Source organism: Chrysoperla carnea, chromosome 2, assembly GCF_905475395.1.
Source record: "Chrysoperla carnea chromosome 2, inChrCarn1.1, whole genome shotgun sequence".
Lineage (NCBI taxonomy): Eukaryota > Metazoa > Arthropoda > Insecta > Neuroptera > Chrysopidae > Chrysoperla > Chrysoperla carnea.
In genome coordinates, this window is record NC_058338.1 from 15,107,142 (window position 1) to 15,119,936 (window position 12,795).

Sequence of the window (12,795 nt, forward strand, 5' to 3'; positions counted from 1 at the left end):
ACTCAAAATAATGTGAACTACTCGTACACAGTCGCGTAGTCTAAACACATTTAATTATTTTGCATTTGATTTAAAACCGCAAAATAAGAATAAGAGTTTCTTAATATCTATAATTAAAAAACATGTAACAATGTTTAACATAATAAACTGTTTTGAAATTGATATTTTTATTCAAAAAACCTACCGCCATAAAAGTGTGTAATGATAACGTAAAAAATCTTCCAACACGTAATTTTAATGGCCGTTGTGTATGGAATATTAGAAATTCAACATATTTTTTATAGTTTTTATCCGATTCATACCAATTTGTTTCATAAACAGTGTTCGGTAATGATAAACTCTAATCAAATAAAAATGCCATCGTTAGTTTATATGCATTGCCTGTAATCATTTTTAATTTATATTTTAAGATCCAGAAATTCAAAACAGTGGCTTAACAATCCGATCAATAATGCCACTCCATCGAAAATTCAAGTATTATTAAGTAACTTTATTTCCTCGTTTTATTTATTCTATTCGATGCAGTGATATTATATCACGTTACTTTTATATGTAATTTTTCGGATTATAAGGTATTATTTTTCAAAAAGTTCCGGGCTACAGGAGTTTTGTGGCAGTACTCTATAGTTCGATAAATTCGATAATTCAACACCACGCTTGCAAAACGTTTGTCGGATTATCCTGGCCCACTGTATTTGATTTTTTTTAACGCCTGGGCTGGCCTGTACAAACGTTATTTACTGTCGAAAATGTCATTTGCGCAAGCGTTATCAAATCGCTTCAACTTTATTTAAACATTTTTTAACTCAAAATCAGAACTATTTGCCAATTTAGATGAAGTGTGAGAAAACCTTAAAATATATTTTTTGTGGATTTTGCCATTATTTAATTCTTATTAGATTTGTTATAAACAAAACTTAATGAAACTTTTAAAAGTGGAACTTCTAGATCTATAATTTTGTTTGAGATTTTTCCTTACATGATGTATAATTTCATTTCCATACCAACAATATAAAAATATTTGACTTAGCATACATATTAAATATGTAATGAAAGCGAAAAACTCAAATGTAAACGGCGCAACCTATACACAAATAAAAAGTGAAAGTTACAAAAACTAATATATTAAAATTCAAAAACCCACGCTACGATATAAAGTTATACTCACAATAGTTAATTGTAATGCAGTGATACACAGTATTAAAATACTTGCAGAAAACTGTGCAAATATTCCAAACGTAAAAATTGATTCTGTTTCATTTAAAAACCTATAATATTTCTTTTTAATAATTTTCTATACTCGTAAGAAACTTCATTAAAACAATACTTAACTCTTTAATTTTTCTATGGTGAAAAATACAATGAACGCATCGACTTGTAAATTCAATTCTTTTAGCTGTAAATTTTGTGTGATTTGTGGCCTAAAAATATTTAAGTTTCTAATTCAAATGTTTGCATGTGAGCGGGAACAAAATAGGGCGGTAGAATGTAGTGCATCTGACCCACGCTCTAGTAAAAAATTTCAATCGATTTCCTCTTGAAAACACTTGGAAATCAAGTGCAAATTAAAAAAGATTTATTCATACCTATTTAAATTTTATTCAAAATTTTGAATTGGAATTAATGTAGCAAAAAACCATCTAAAGAGATTTAAAAAAATTTTCTTTAATTTTCGCGAAAAATTCGTTTCAAGCTATTAAAATTTATTCGAAATTTTCAGTTTCCGATTTATTATTGCAAGTTTGTTTTAATGCAAACTATTGGAAATTTTTTCTTATAATCTATATACGCAATTTCTCATTGTTGATTCATACTCATATTATTTTTATTCATTAAATATTTTTACCTTTAATTTCATTAGTTCATTAATAAGTATTTTTAAATTTTCAATTTCATTCTGTAACAACGCTAATTGAGCACAAATATGGACCATTAGGCCAGAAATGATTGTATCAATTGCCGCATTATGCACAGCATTATTTACAACACTAATCGTTTGGTATGCGTAAGTTAATATATATCTTATTAATGATTCATGTATATCAAATGGGTACCAGATTCGATAAGGTAATTTTCTTTCATCACCTTTCTTATCCAAAAATGGAAATATTGAGTACATTGTACATCCCGACATATACAACCACATGAATAATTTTGTATTAAATATGACACGAGTTAAATATATGTTGAATATAGACTTTTGTTTCTCTGATTTTGGTTGAAATATATCGATATTTAAATATTGTAATAATCGATATAATCGTTTTGAGTAAAAGAGCATAAAATATATTTTACAAATTTGAGCACAATGAGTTAAAAATAAGAAAGATGCCTCAGCCATAGCTGCTAAATCTCCCCATACCTAAAATTTAAAATATATATTTTATAAATAGCAGGAAAATATGATTTAAGTATTTATTACAAGATCAGTGGCATATGAATTGTGAGCTAGGACGAGTTATTCCCTGCCTGTAAAATCGGAGTTGATGTTTTTACTACTAAAAAGTACCTAACTATAATAGGGTGTAACTTCCGTTTCTCTGAATTTACAATTCATTTTATGATGTTAATACCTGACTACTGAATTTTGGATTAACGCCTTGGCCAAGTGAAATTTTGGTCGGCAATTTTAAACAAAAGATCTTATTTCTTTCTATAAACGACCAGAAAGAAATTTATCTACTATTACTATTATTTTAACAATCATTGCAAAAGGCTAATCGGCAGTAAATTAACTTCAATGCAGCGATGTGTGTACCGATCAGCTTGTGAATTTACAGCATTTATAAATGTAATATGTAGTTACCATAACCATTGTAATAAATTCCGTGATCATGTATAAAATGAAAAAGAAACCAATAGTAAATGTTTGCCAATAAATATATGCCTTAATTTTTATATAATTAGACTGATTTATATTTGATGTTATATACGGCCATGTTCCAAATAATTGTAATAAGCGTATGTTAAATGAAAATGATTGTATTCCACTTAAATTATTTTCTTTCATTTCGTTTTTCTTCTTAACTGAACTAAATAATAATGTAGTTATTTCGTGTCAATACGGTTTTATATTGCTCAAGAATAATTAAAAAGTAATTAAAAATGTTGAATAATTAATGAAATTTAATCATTCAATTCCTAAAATATTTTTTTAAATATTTTAGAGTATGGTGACAAAGAGAATATTAAATTAATTAAAAATATGATTTTAATATAAATATTTAATAGCTTCCTAAATTTAAAAGATTTATTTTATTGGAAATTTCCATTTATATCTACATACAAAAAATACGATATTGCAATTAATACATCAAATCTATCATTACTTCCCAAATTCCGCGCGTAAAGGTAATATTATAATAAAGAAAAACAAAAATCATTGTAAACTAACAACCCCAAAAGACTAATAAATATAATCCGTGTGGGGTTGAGCTAACACAATCTAGCGTTATTACTAGCTCCTATCAGAAGATATTATATTCATATAAAATTTAATAATTTCAACCCCTCATCTTAACTTTATTAAAGTTCACCAACAACATAATAACACACCCATCTTCAAGAAATAAACAAATATTTTATACAGATAGTCGAAACAGATGATATTGCATCAATTCATGTCAACTAAGTGAGCATGATCAGTATTTTAACCCGAAAAATGGGTCGGATCTCTTATGCAAATCACACTCATTGCTGTAATTTCTTCAAACTACAAAATTTGCTTAATAGAATACATTATTAATTTTAATATAAACACACTTTAAACAACAAAGCAACATATTTATTTTTGAAAAAATGTATCGTAGAAGATAAAGAAAATAATATGAACATTTTGTAGAACACAAAATCTATTTAACAAATTAGCAAAATCGAGAAAAAATAAATTTAGAAAAATATTCAACATATTAATTTCGGAATTAATAAATTGATTAGCATTCTAACAAATATTATAATAATAACTGTAAATAAACAAATTAATTGAGTTTAAGTTAATACAAATTAGTTCAGTTTAGGTTCATCATAGCAAATCGTCAAATAAATAAGAGTTTAGAAAGTAGAAGATAAGTTATTATGAAATTCCATACAGAATCACTATATTAAATTTGTACGATTTGTATCAATTCATCACTTTCACCATTATTTGCGTCCATCACACTAACGGTTGTCCTGTAAGTTTTAAAAAAGGGATTATTTGCATAAGTTTGAATATTTAGACAAAAGGCTCCCCTTCATTGACACGATTAAATCACTATAGTACGTGGAATCCAATTAGAAGCTAGCCACCCCCAATGTAGTACAGCATTAACCTTTTTCATTGCTAAAACATGCTTCGCAAATAAAAATATTATTTTAAAATTTTCAAGTAAGCAATATAGAAAAAATTATTGTATGATTGAAACTTCTTTAGTCTGCTATCGAAGTCAGTAAGTCAGTAAAGCCAATGAGATATTTAAGGCAAGGTCAAAGATTTTGGTATGGTAGAATCGCACGTAAGTATTTCAAATAGAAAATGGTACACGAACTAGAACTAGTGAAGGAGACTGTTTTAAATATGTTTTTATAGTCAATCATGTAAAAAAATATGAAGACAGCGCAAAGTTCGCGCACTTGTAACATTAACAGAGCGGTTAATAGATTAAACTGTTATTGTATGGATAACCGACGAAGTAACAGGCTATAATTTAGAAAATTTGCTGCAGTTTCTCTTCCCAAACTTTAAAGAACGCTGGTAAAGTTATTACAAAAAAATTAATTGTAGCCGCATATCTTTTGTCAGTTTTGCCCCAAACTTTTAAAAGTAAAAGTAGTGTTATAAAAGATTTTAAATTTAAAAAAAAAATTACTTGAATGTAGCTAATTCTCGACTCAACTCTGGATCATTTTGAAAATCATCATCCAAATTTAAAGGATTATTTTCCTCATTCTCAACACCCGGATACCCCATACTATTTTCATTATGTTCAATACTTTCATTCGGGGAAGATAATCGACCAGATTTCACATATTTTCGACGCTTACGTCTTGTCTCTTCAAAACTTTCAATGTTATTACCACCATTGTTGGATCGTAGATTCCATTCTGGATCACTTTCAGCACTATTTGCTAATAGTTCTTCCACAACACGTTTTGTGGTTATATCTTGTACATCACTTCCCGGATTCCCATTGATACCATTTGTTGTAAATCCAGGAGCACCCATTGCGAAGGCACTACGTAAATGATCAGTAGGCATACCTTGTAAACCACCAATTTGTGGATTTACCATCAAATTCGATGCTGGAAAACCAAATCGACCTAAAACCTGTAATTCGAAAAAAGTTCATAAATTTGTTTCCCCGTTTGTAGTATAGTACTCGAAGAACATTTACTCGAAGTTATACACGTGCTTGATATAACTCAAATCACAATTTAAGCTGGCTGACTTGAAGATTGTTTTGAAATATCAATTATTTTTTGACTGGATGAAGGCAGTGCTGGATTTAAGCTTAGACGCGTGAGGTAAGTACCTAGGGCGTCAAATTTTTTTAAATTTTCCGCAATGTTAATTTTTTAATAGATTTAATACCTTGGAATACTCTTCATTTTAATAAATTTAGTTTGATTATTACCTGTGAAATGTAAAAATGTTTTTCGGATTCTTGTAATGTGTCCCATGCAGATACAACAATGTTTTTTAATTCTAATTTTGATGTGGACGGATATAACCAGTGATATAAAGTTCTGGTACGTTTTGAAAATAAAGACTTTGCTGCTTTTAACACTTCCTCGGCTTTATCACCTGTTGGTTTCGGTATACCAGCTGCATGCTTCACATTCGAATTATTGTGTACATATTCCTAATACGAATTTTTCAGATGAAATTGATTTCGAAAATAGAAACATGTCATTATTTTATAAAAAATTCATTACCTCATCATTATAATTTGGATCACGAAATTTACGTTTTCTATATTTTCGACGACAATTTTGATCAGTTTGTATTAAGCTATCACTATCAATGTCTGTTGATAAATCTCGGCATTCAATCCCATTATTTTCGTGTTTTGTTTTTAGGTCAACTTTCTCAACCTTAAAATGATTTTATAAACTTTTTGTTTCAAATTATAAATTAAAAGTAAAAATTTTGAAGAAAATATATCGATTTCGGAGTTATATTGGAATTCAATTTCAAGGTTACAAAAGTGTGTTAAATAAATTAAAAAACAAACTAGAATAATAAATAATGTTTCTGATAAAAATTATACCCCATCAAAATCCTCTTTAACAACATTTCCATCGACGGTATTATGGTGTACAATTTTGACTAAACTACCATCGAATGGATTCACTTGATAGTTTCCAATTAAATTTTCTGCATTTTCAACAAATGGTGATTGTACAGCAGTTGATGTAGATGTTGATTCGATAGAATTTTCATTATTTTCTTCGGTTGCATCTTCTGTGGGAATCGCTAGAGGATCGGTTGGTGGTGACGACATAGATGCTAATTGAGCAGTATGATTTATTTCATTTTCAGCTATTCGATTACGATTTTGTATAAATTGCCCTCGATAATTAGGCACATGTTCATGATCACCACTTTCGAGTCCTGATTGATGTTCATTTTGACCCCACCAAGATTGAGTACCACTTCGTGCTAAAGTATTTGATGTGGTAAATATACCACGCTGTTTTCGAATTGATCGAGAATGGATCATTCCATTTATAAATGACGATGAAACATCTGGACTTGATATTGCAGTAGTAGACGACATTACCTTTTAGGAGATGAATAATAAAAGCGTTTTAGAAAAGATTATAGTGTATCTCTCCTACGGACCCAAGACCCAATTGACCCATGTTGCTCTTTTACGAACTCGACTTCACTTTTTACATTCTCAGCACGCTATAAAAATTTCAGCTTGATATCTTTTCGTTTTTGAGTAATCGTGATGACAGGCGGACAGACGACAGACAGACAGACAACCGGAAATGGACTAATTATGTGATTTTATGAACGCCTATACCAAAATTTTGTTCATAGCATCAATATTTTTAAGCGTTACAAACTTGGAACCAAACTTAGTATACCTTGGTATATTTCATATACAAGGTATACAAATTTGGAGTGTTCCCTTCTAAGAATTGGGAAATAGAAATATATGGTAATCCATTTTCTCACCCAACTATATTTTTAAATAAAATAAAATATGATATGTAGAAAAACCATGAAATACAAATGTTTTTATGGTAACCATTTTATATCGAATCCTAAATTATTCCTAAATTATTTACCTGTGGTTGCTGAGGTATTGATCCCATAATTTGTGATGATTGCTTTTCTTCCATACTTCAAAACAATCAATAATAAAATGAAATATTCTGAATAATAAATAATTAAACATTCATTAATCTACTGTTCTTTTACCATTATCTTCCTATATAGAAATAAACAAAATATATGACGATCACGGTAACAAACTTCAAAATTGCATGGCTAACTATTTTTATAAACTGTATTTCAGAAATTTTTGTGGTTGATTCAAATTTTTATTTTCATATTAGTACAATAATTTTATGTGAGTGTTTCATTAAAGGAGACTGCAGAATTCTTATGGGAAATAGCTTTCGGCGAAATTGGTTGAAGGTAGTTTTTAACATGCTGCTTAAAATATGTAAAAAAGGGGCACAAAGTTCTGTAGTGTATTGTTCTGTAACAGTTTTTGAGATATTTAAGGTCAAATGTTCCTATCTCTACCACCCTTAGTGCAAAAGTATAAAATATTTTTTATAAAAAATTTTTTATTAATGATGAATTTTTTTTTAAATTAACAATTTTAACAAAACACTTTAAAAATATGTTTATAGTTGTTTATCCCACCTCCAAAGGGTACCATCGTCACATGCGCATATTAATACTGATGCTTCACGACTTAAACTAGTTTGACGAATTGCAGCTGTACATCGTGGATGCTGCAATGTAGCATATTGTAAGGCACCAGGTTCTGAAGCGGTTAATTCCCATACATATGTTTTACCAGCTTGATTTCCCAATGCCAATATCTGAAATTTAGAATAAAAAAAACGCTTTAGGGGATCTTTTCAAAGCAGCTAACGGTGTAATAGCCTGATTTCCTATCCTAATAAAGAAATAATATTTTATTCATAACGTAATGAAATAACAATTTACCTTTTGCCAAAAATCCATAGCAAATCTTACAAACCATATTTCACATTCTTTATATTCAAAACGATGTATGATATGTGTAGCAGTTTCTCCAGACCTTAGTTCATTATCTTCTAAACGACCTGGTTTCCAACATACAATACAATTTTCACACGATTTACTTAAAACGAAATCACCTAGCCAACGAACACAATCCACATAATTTCTGTGTATATCACGAGTAGAGAAATCTGGAAAATGTTCCTTTAACGTATTAAATGGACGAGAACTGCGACCTGACACCCATTTATATGAATCAGCTATCGCTGCTTTTGTAACTTCTTTATCTAAACGCCACAATTTTAACGAATGATCCATTCCACATGACATAATACGTTCACCGCGCATATCAAAATCAGCACTTAACACTTCATCACGATGTCCTTCAACGCCACCAAATATTACAATACATACATCAGTTTTGATGTTCCATAAACGTAAAGCATGATCTTTTGACACAGATAGTAATAAATTTGGATCGCGTGGATGAAATTTCAATTCGTTTATCGCATGTCCATGGCCAATATAATGCCGGGCGCATGACATTGTGGCCGGTGTTAAAATTCGTATGATCCCACGAGAACCAGCTACTGCGAGTAATGGTTTTCCGTTATCATCATCGTAAGACCAAGCGCATGTGTAATAATTTTCATCTAACTAAGAGTTTTAATTAAGAAAAATAAAACGAAACTTTAATTAAAAAAAAAAAAAAACTTGATTTTTTATATAAAGGATACATCTGGATCGGCATAGCATTGTAACAGTTTGATGCCATTTTCTTCTGGACATTCGTATATTGATACTCGATTACTACCAACAGCAGCAAATATTAAGGGCTGTCCATCTTTTAAATGGTGATTGAATTGAGCCCCAAACAATGGTTGACCATGATCTTCTTTAATGCTACATCTAAAAATAAAAAATAGTTTGCAACTTCCACGATTTCAATATTAAGACTTCATTTGATATCAATCAAATTGTTAGGGTACAAGGCCTCTGAGTGGTACCTTCTAAGGAATTTTCATGCATCCCTATATTCCATACTTAAAGTCCCTACAAAAAGGGTTGTGGTCGTTAAAAAAGTTTAAACGTTCAGTAATTCTTTTTTAGTAAATAATTAATCCATTTTAATGAAAATTGTTAGGGTACAAGCCCTCTGAGTGGTACCTTCTAAGGAATTTTCATGCATCCCTATATTCCATACTTAAAGTCCCTACAAAAAGGGTTGTGGTCGTTAAAAAAAGTTTAAACGTTCAGGAATTCTTTTTTAGTAAATAATTAATCCATTTTAATGAAAATTGTTAGGGTACAAGGCAAATGACTTTACACGAATTTTTAAAATTGTCTGCTAGCTTCAGTTTTCCTTAGTTAGAGTCCCTATGAATGAGATTTTCACCACTTTAGAGACTTGAACCTTTTTAAAATTTATTATTATTTTAGTATAAACTTTATATAAATTATTATTTTCAATTATATTTGAGTTTTTCAAATTTTTAATGATGTACAGGAAGTTTCGTATATTCTTGAGAGGAGAATAAATTTGCTAGCTTCCGTTCAGTAAGAAAAGACCAATTACTTGTTCCAAAAACTAAGGACACTTATTTCAATTAATTAACAAATAACTGGCAATCCCTGCTAAGCTATAAAATATAGTCGGATAGTTGGTGGCTTAAATGGAATATCTCACAAAAATTTATTATTTTCCAAATTTTTTCAAAAGTAAAATCGCAAAAATTTGGTTGTTAACTAATAAAATCGTTTATGAGGGGGAGAGCAATTTCTTCAATATCTCAGAAAATTGTCGTTTGTTTCAAAATAAACAACATTTTCGTCTGATTTCGATCTTATTTGGCGGTTTTTTTTATTTATAATAAATAAGGTTAAAAAAGTTAAAATTTACGTGTATTTGTATGGTGGTTTTTGAATTTTTTGTACTTTTCTACGCCCTCGTCGTCCTTTACGCCCTTTTATAGTTGGTGTTTCACTTCGGGATGTATTATCAGTTGTTGAAGTACTTCCAATACTTGATGTTTCATCCTAAATTTTAATTTGTTTTTATAAAAAGTATTCGAAATAGTTTGACGTTTGTTTACCACTTCATCAGCAGAATCTTCGGTGTTTGTTGATAATTCCAAATTAAACATTGAATTTTTTATTACTTTATTTTTCATTTTAGTTTATACACAAAAAAAAAATTCATATAAATTTTTTAAAAACAACTTTGTATTGTATATCAAACGCTGTTATATGTATCTGCTTATGAACTATTTCTACAGTTTTTAACCGACTTCAAACAAAAACGGAGGAGGTTATCAATTCGACTGTATTTTTTTTTTTTGTATGTTTGTTACCTCAGAACTTTTGACTGTATGAACCGATTTTGATGATTCTTTATCTGTTTGAAAGCTGGTGCTTCCCGTGTGGTCCCATTTTGGTCTAGTTCTGATAACGGCATCCATGAGAAAACCATAAAAGTCTTAAATTTGCATTAAGTATGCATGACAAGAGAACGAATATCAAGCCAACCGATTTCGATGATTCTTTTTTTAGTAACTAATTAGTGTATTCACTAAAAAACACAAAATAAAAAAACTTTAAAAAAAAAAAACAACCGACTTCAAAAGAAAAACTTTTCCAAAACAAATTAATATGCACTAAAAAGTAAAAAAAAAAACGATAATACATATAATGTAGTTAAAATTATTGTTACTTTTGGAGTCGGTGTCAGCCAAGGAAACAACTCTGACAGAACAGTTTGCTACATTAGCTTGGCTAACACCGACTCCAAAAATAACAATAATTTTAACTACATTATATGTATTATCGTTATTTTTTTACTTTTTAGTGCATATTAATTTGTTTTGGAAAACTTTTTCTTTTGAAGTCGGTTTTCTTTTTGTTAAAAGTTTTTTAGTGGTTGTGGTTATTTTATAAATTGTAAAGCATATATTACATGATACAGTTTAGTTATCTTAAAAATATTGATGTTTTGCGAACCAAATTTTTTTATAGGTGTTCATAAAATCACCTAATTAGTCCCTTATTTAGGTTGTCTGTCCGTCCGTTCGTCTGTGGACAACACTTAATTTATGAATGAATAATCAAAAATTTACATAGAAAACTTTTATTTCTAGTACAATTCAAATTTGATTTGGTTGTAACTTTTCAAGAATCCTTCTTCCAAATTCTTCACAGCCTCTTATATTCTCTTCACTTCCTTGTATATGATGCGTACATCGCTTTATCCATTTTTTAATATTTTTAAATCGTGAGAAATCCCATCCAATTGCCTATATACAAAAATGATTAGTTTGTTTGCGCCAACAAAATGGCGATAATATAATCAAATTTAATTTTTGCTTGGTTAACGAATAATTTTTTTATGATTTTTAAAAACACAAACCTGAACAGTTGTAGCTGTTGCATAAAGGGAAATATCAGCGATTGTTAAATAGATACCACAAGCAAAATCATCACGTTCTAAGTAATAATCTAAATGATCCAAAGCATTGTTTAATAGTTGTTTTTTATCCCCCGGTATCGTGCTTGCGTTCATATGCATTATAGGTTGCTGTAAAATAAATTAGGGAGATGTAGGGCATGTTCAGAGCAAAAACGTTAAACTACTAACTCCAGCTTAACAGATAGCGTTCAAACATGATATTTGATTGCTATTTGAAATCATAAAACTTTGATGAGGACTTACACAAACATTTCGAACAGCTGGATATAATGTGGTGGCATCAAAATATAATCTCTGATTGACAATTGCACGTTTTTCTAAATTTCTAGGATATAATGTATCAGTTTTTGCATATCTATCAACTAGGTAACAAGCTATTGCTCGACTTTCCCATAAAAAGAAACCATTATCCTCCAACGTCGGCACTATATGCTGTGGGTTCATCTACAAATAAAGCCTTGAAGTTACAATTAAGCTCAGCTATCTATTTGTTTGATAATGTATCTGTTAACTAACATTATGTCGATGCCCATAGCGAGAGAACAACCTTACAAGCCGAATTTTACAAATTTCGTCAATTTTAGAAAGTTTTCAAATAATGAAATAAGGAATTTCGTTTCAAAATACAAAATAATCGAACAATTTTTTTAACATTGTACATACCGAAAGAAATTCTGGTGAATATTGTTCTTTTTCAGATAAATCAATCATTTTTACTTCAAATTCTAATCCCAATGTTTTTAATGTTAAATACGCACATCTTGATGGAGCGCTTGGGGGCCAATGGAACAATTTCATAGGCATAATTATAAAATTATTTTCACTTAATTAAAAGGTTATATTCAATTTATAATTCAGCACCCCTAGAATTGGAACATCAGATCCATTAAAATATTGTTGGAAACAATTTAATAGTTTTCACTGTTTATTGTATCTCACGCCTACCTTTTTCCCTCAAAATAGATATTGTCCGTTTCATAACGAGTATTTATCACAAAAACATTGTGTTTAAAAAATAAGTAATAATGGTTTTAATGACTTATAATTTTGAAGGAATATTTTCAACCAAAAATAATTTTTGTTTAAATATACTATTCGCTGTCAAAAATGCCAATGAAATGAG

At 29.4% G+C, this 12,795-nt stretch overlaps 4 protein-coding genes across 5 annotated transcripts; all 4 read right to left on the bottom strand.

Annotated features, from left to right (window-relative positions):
* Positions 1-50: 50 nt before the first annotated feature.
* Positions 51-2,119, bottom strand: LOC123291625 (odorant receptor Or1-like). The gene is made up of 6 exons (XM_044871975.1): positions 1,847-2,119; positions 1,312-1,421; positions 1,169-1,268; positions 980-1,084; positions 185-340; positions 51-107 (listed from the first exon to the last, which is right to left on the bottom strand). The coding sequence occupies exons 1-6, from the start codon at positions 2,117-2,119 to the stop codon at positions 51-53; spliced, it is 801 nt and encodes a 266-aa protein (XP_044727910.1).
* Positions 2,120-3,997: 1,878 nt separating this feature from the next.
* Positions 3,998-7,425, bottom strand: LOC123291991. The gene is made up of 6 exons (XM_044872488.1): positions 7,279-7,425; positions 6,249-6,761; positions 5,914-6,072; positions 5,613-5,840; positions 4,848-5,305; positions 3,998-4,170 (listed from the first exon to the last, which is right to left on the bottom strand). The coding sequence occupies exons 1-6, from the start codon at positions 7,330-7,332 to the stop codon at positions 4,101-4,103; spliced, it is 1,482 nt and encodes a 493-aa protein (XP_044728423.1). The 5' UTR covers positions 7,333-7,425; the 3' UTR covers positions 3,998-4,100.
* Positions 7,426-7,804: 379 nt separating this feature from the next.
* On the bottom strand, positions 7,805-10,449 carry LOC123291974 (polycomb protein eed). Of its 2 annotated transcripts, none has more exons than XM_044872466.1 (5): positions 10,306-10,449; positions 10,110-10,246; positions 8,947-9,118; positions 8,174-8,866; positions 7,805-8,046 (listed from the first exon to the last, which is right to left on the bottom strand). In XM_044872466.1, exons 1-5 carry the CDS (start codon positions 10,378-10,380, stop codon positions 7,846-7,848), a joined length of 1,278 nt encoding a protein of 425 aa, XP_044728401.1. In that variant the 5' UTR covers positions 10,381-10,449; the 3' UTR covers positions 7,805-7,845. The 2 variants fall into 2 exon arrangements, with proteins under 2 accessions (XP_044728401.1, XP_044728400.1); XM_044872465.1 differs by having other exon boundaries at positions 10,303-10,449.
* An 868-nt stretch (positions 10,450-11,317) lies between these two features.
* LOC123291373 (glutathione S-transferase 1-1-like) lies at positions 11,318-12,690 on the bottom strand. The gene is made up of 5 exons (XM_044871639.1): positions 12,618-12,690; positions 12,336-12,535; positions 11,916-12,116; positions 11,613-11,780; positions 11,318-11,499 (listed from the first exon to the last, which is right to left on the bottom strand). Exons 2-5 carry the CDS (start codon positions 12,474-12,476, stop codon positions 11,350-11,352), a joined length of 660 nt encoding a protein of 219 aa, XP_044727574.1. The 5' UTR covers positions 12,477-12,535; positions 12,618-12,690; the 3' UTR covers positions 11,318-11,349.
* Positions 12,691-12,795: the final 105 nt, after the last annotated feature.

What these genes read in the sequence shown, in the direction of transcription:
- LOC123291974 (XM_044872465.1), bottom strand. Translation starts at nt 10,380, where the DNA reads ATGAAAAATAAAGTAATAAAAAATTCAATGTTTAATTTGGAATTATCA. An exon ending in AAACCACCATACAAATACAC is followed by an intron (nt 9,119 to 10,109) that starts GTAAATTTTAAC and finishes TTTTATTTTTAG; the next exon opens with ATGTAGCATTAAAGAAGATC. An exon ending in CTATGGATTTTTGGCAAAAG is followed by an intron (nt 8,047 to 8,173) that starts GTAAATTGTTAT and finishes TCTAAATTTCAG; the next exon opens with ATATTGGCATTGGGAAATCA.
- LOC123291991 (XM_044872488.1), bottom strand. Translation starts at nt 7,332, where the DNA reads ATGGAAGAAAAGCAATCATCACAAATTATGGGATCAATACCTCAGCAA. An exon ending in CAATACCTCAGCAACCACAG is followed by an intron (nt 6,762 to 7,278) that starts GTAAATAATTTA and finishes ATCTCCTAAAAG; the next exon opens with GTAATGTCGTCTACTACTGC. An exon ending in CGAGAATTAGCTACATTCAA is followed by an intron (nt 4,171 to 4,847) that starts GTAATTTTTTTT and finishes TAAAACTTACAG; the next exon opens with GACAACCGTTAGTGTGATGG.
- LOC123291625 (XM_044871975.1), bottom strand. Translation starts at nt 2,119, where the DNA reads ATGTACTCAATATTTCCATTTTTGGATAAGAAAGGTGATGAAAGAAAA. An exon ending in ATGAACTAATGAAATTAAAG is followed by an intron (nt 1,422 to 1,846) that starts GTAAAAATATTT and finishes AAATATTTTTAG; the next exon opens with GCCACAAATCACACAAAATT. An exon ending in GAAATGAAATTATACATCAT is followed by an intron (nt 341 to 979) that starts GTAAGGAAAAAT and finishes TTATTTGATTAG; the next exon opens with AGTTTATCATTACCGAACAC.
- LOC123291373 (XM_044871639.1), bottom strand. Translation starts at nt 12,476, where the DNA reads ATGCCTATGAAATTGTTCCATTGGCCCCCAAGCGCTCCATCAAGATGT. An exon ending in ATTCACCAGAATTTCTTTCG is followed by an intron (nt 12,117 to 12,335) that starts GTATGTACAATG and finishes CTTTATTTGTAG; the next exon opens with ATGAACCCACAGCATATAGT. An exon ending in CAGCTGTTCGAAATGTTTGT is followed by an intron (nt 11,781 to 11,915) that starts GTAAGTCCTCAT and finishes TTTATTTTACAG; the next exon opens with CAACCTATAATGCATATGAA.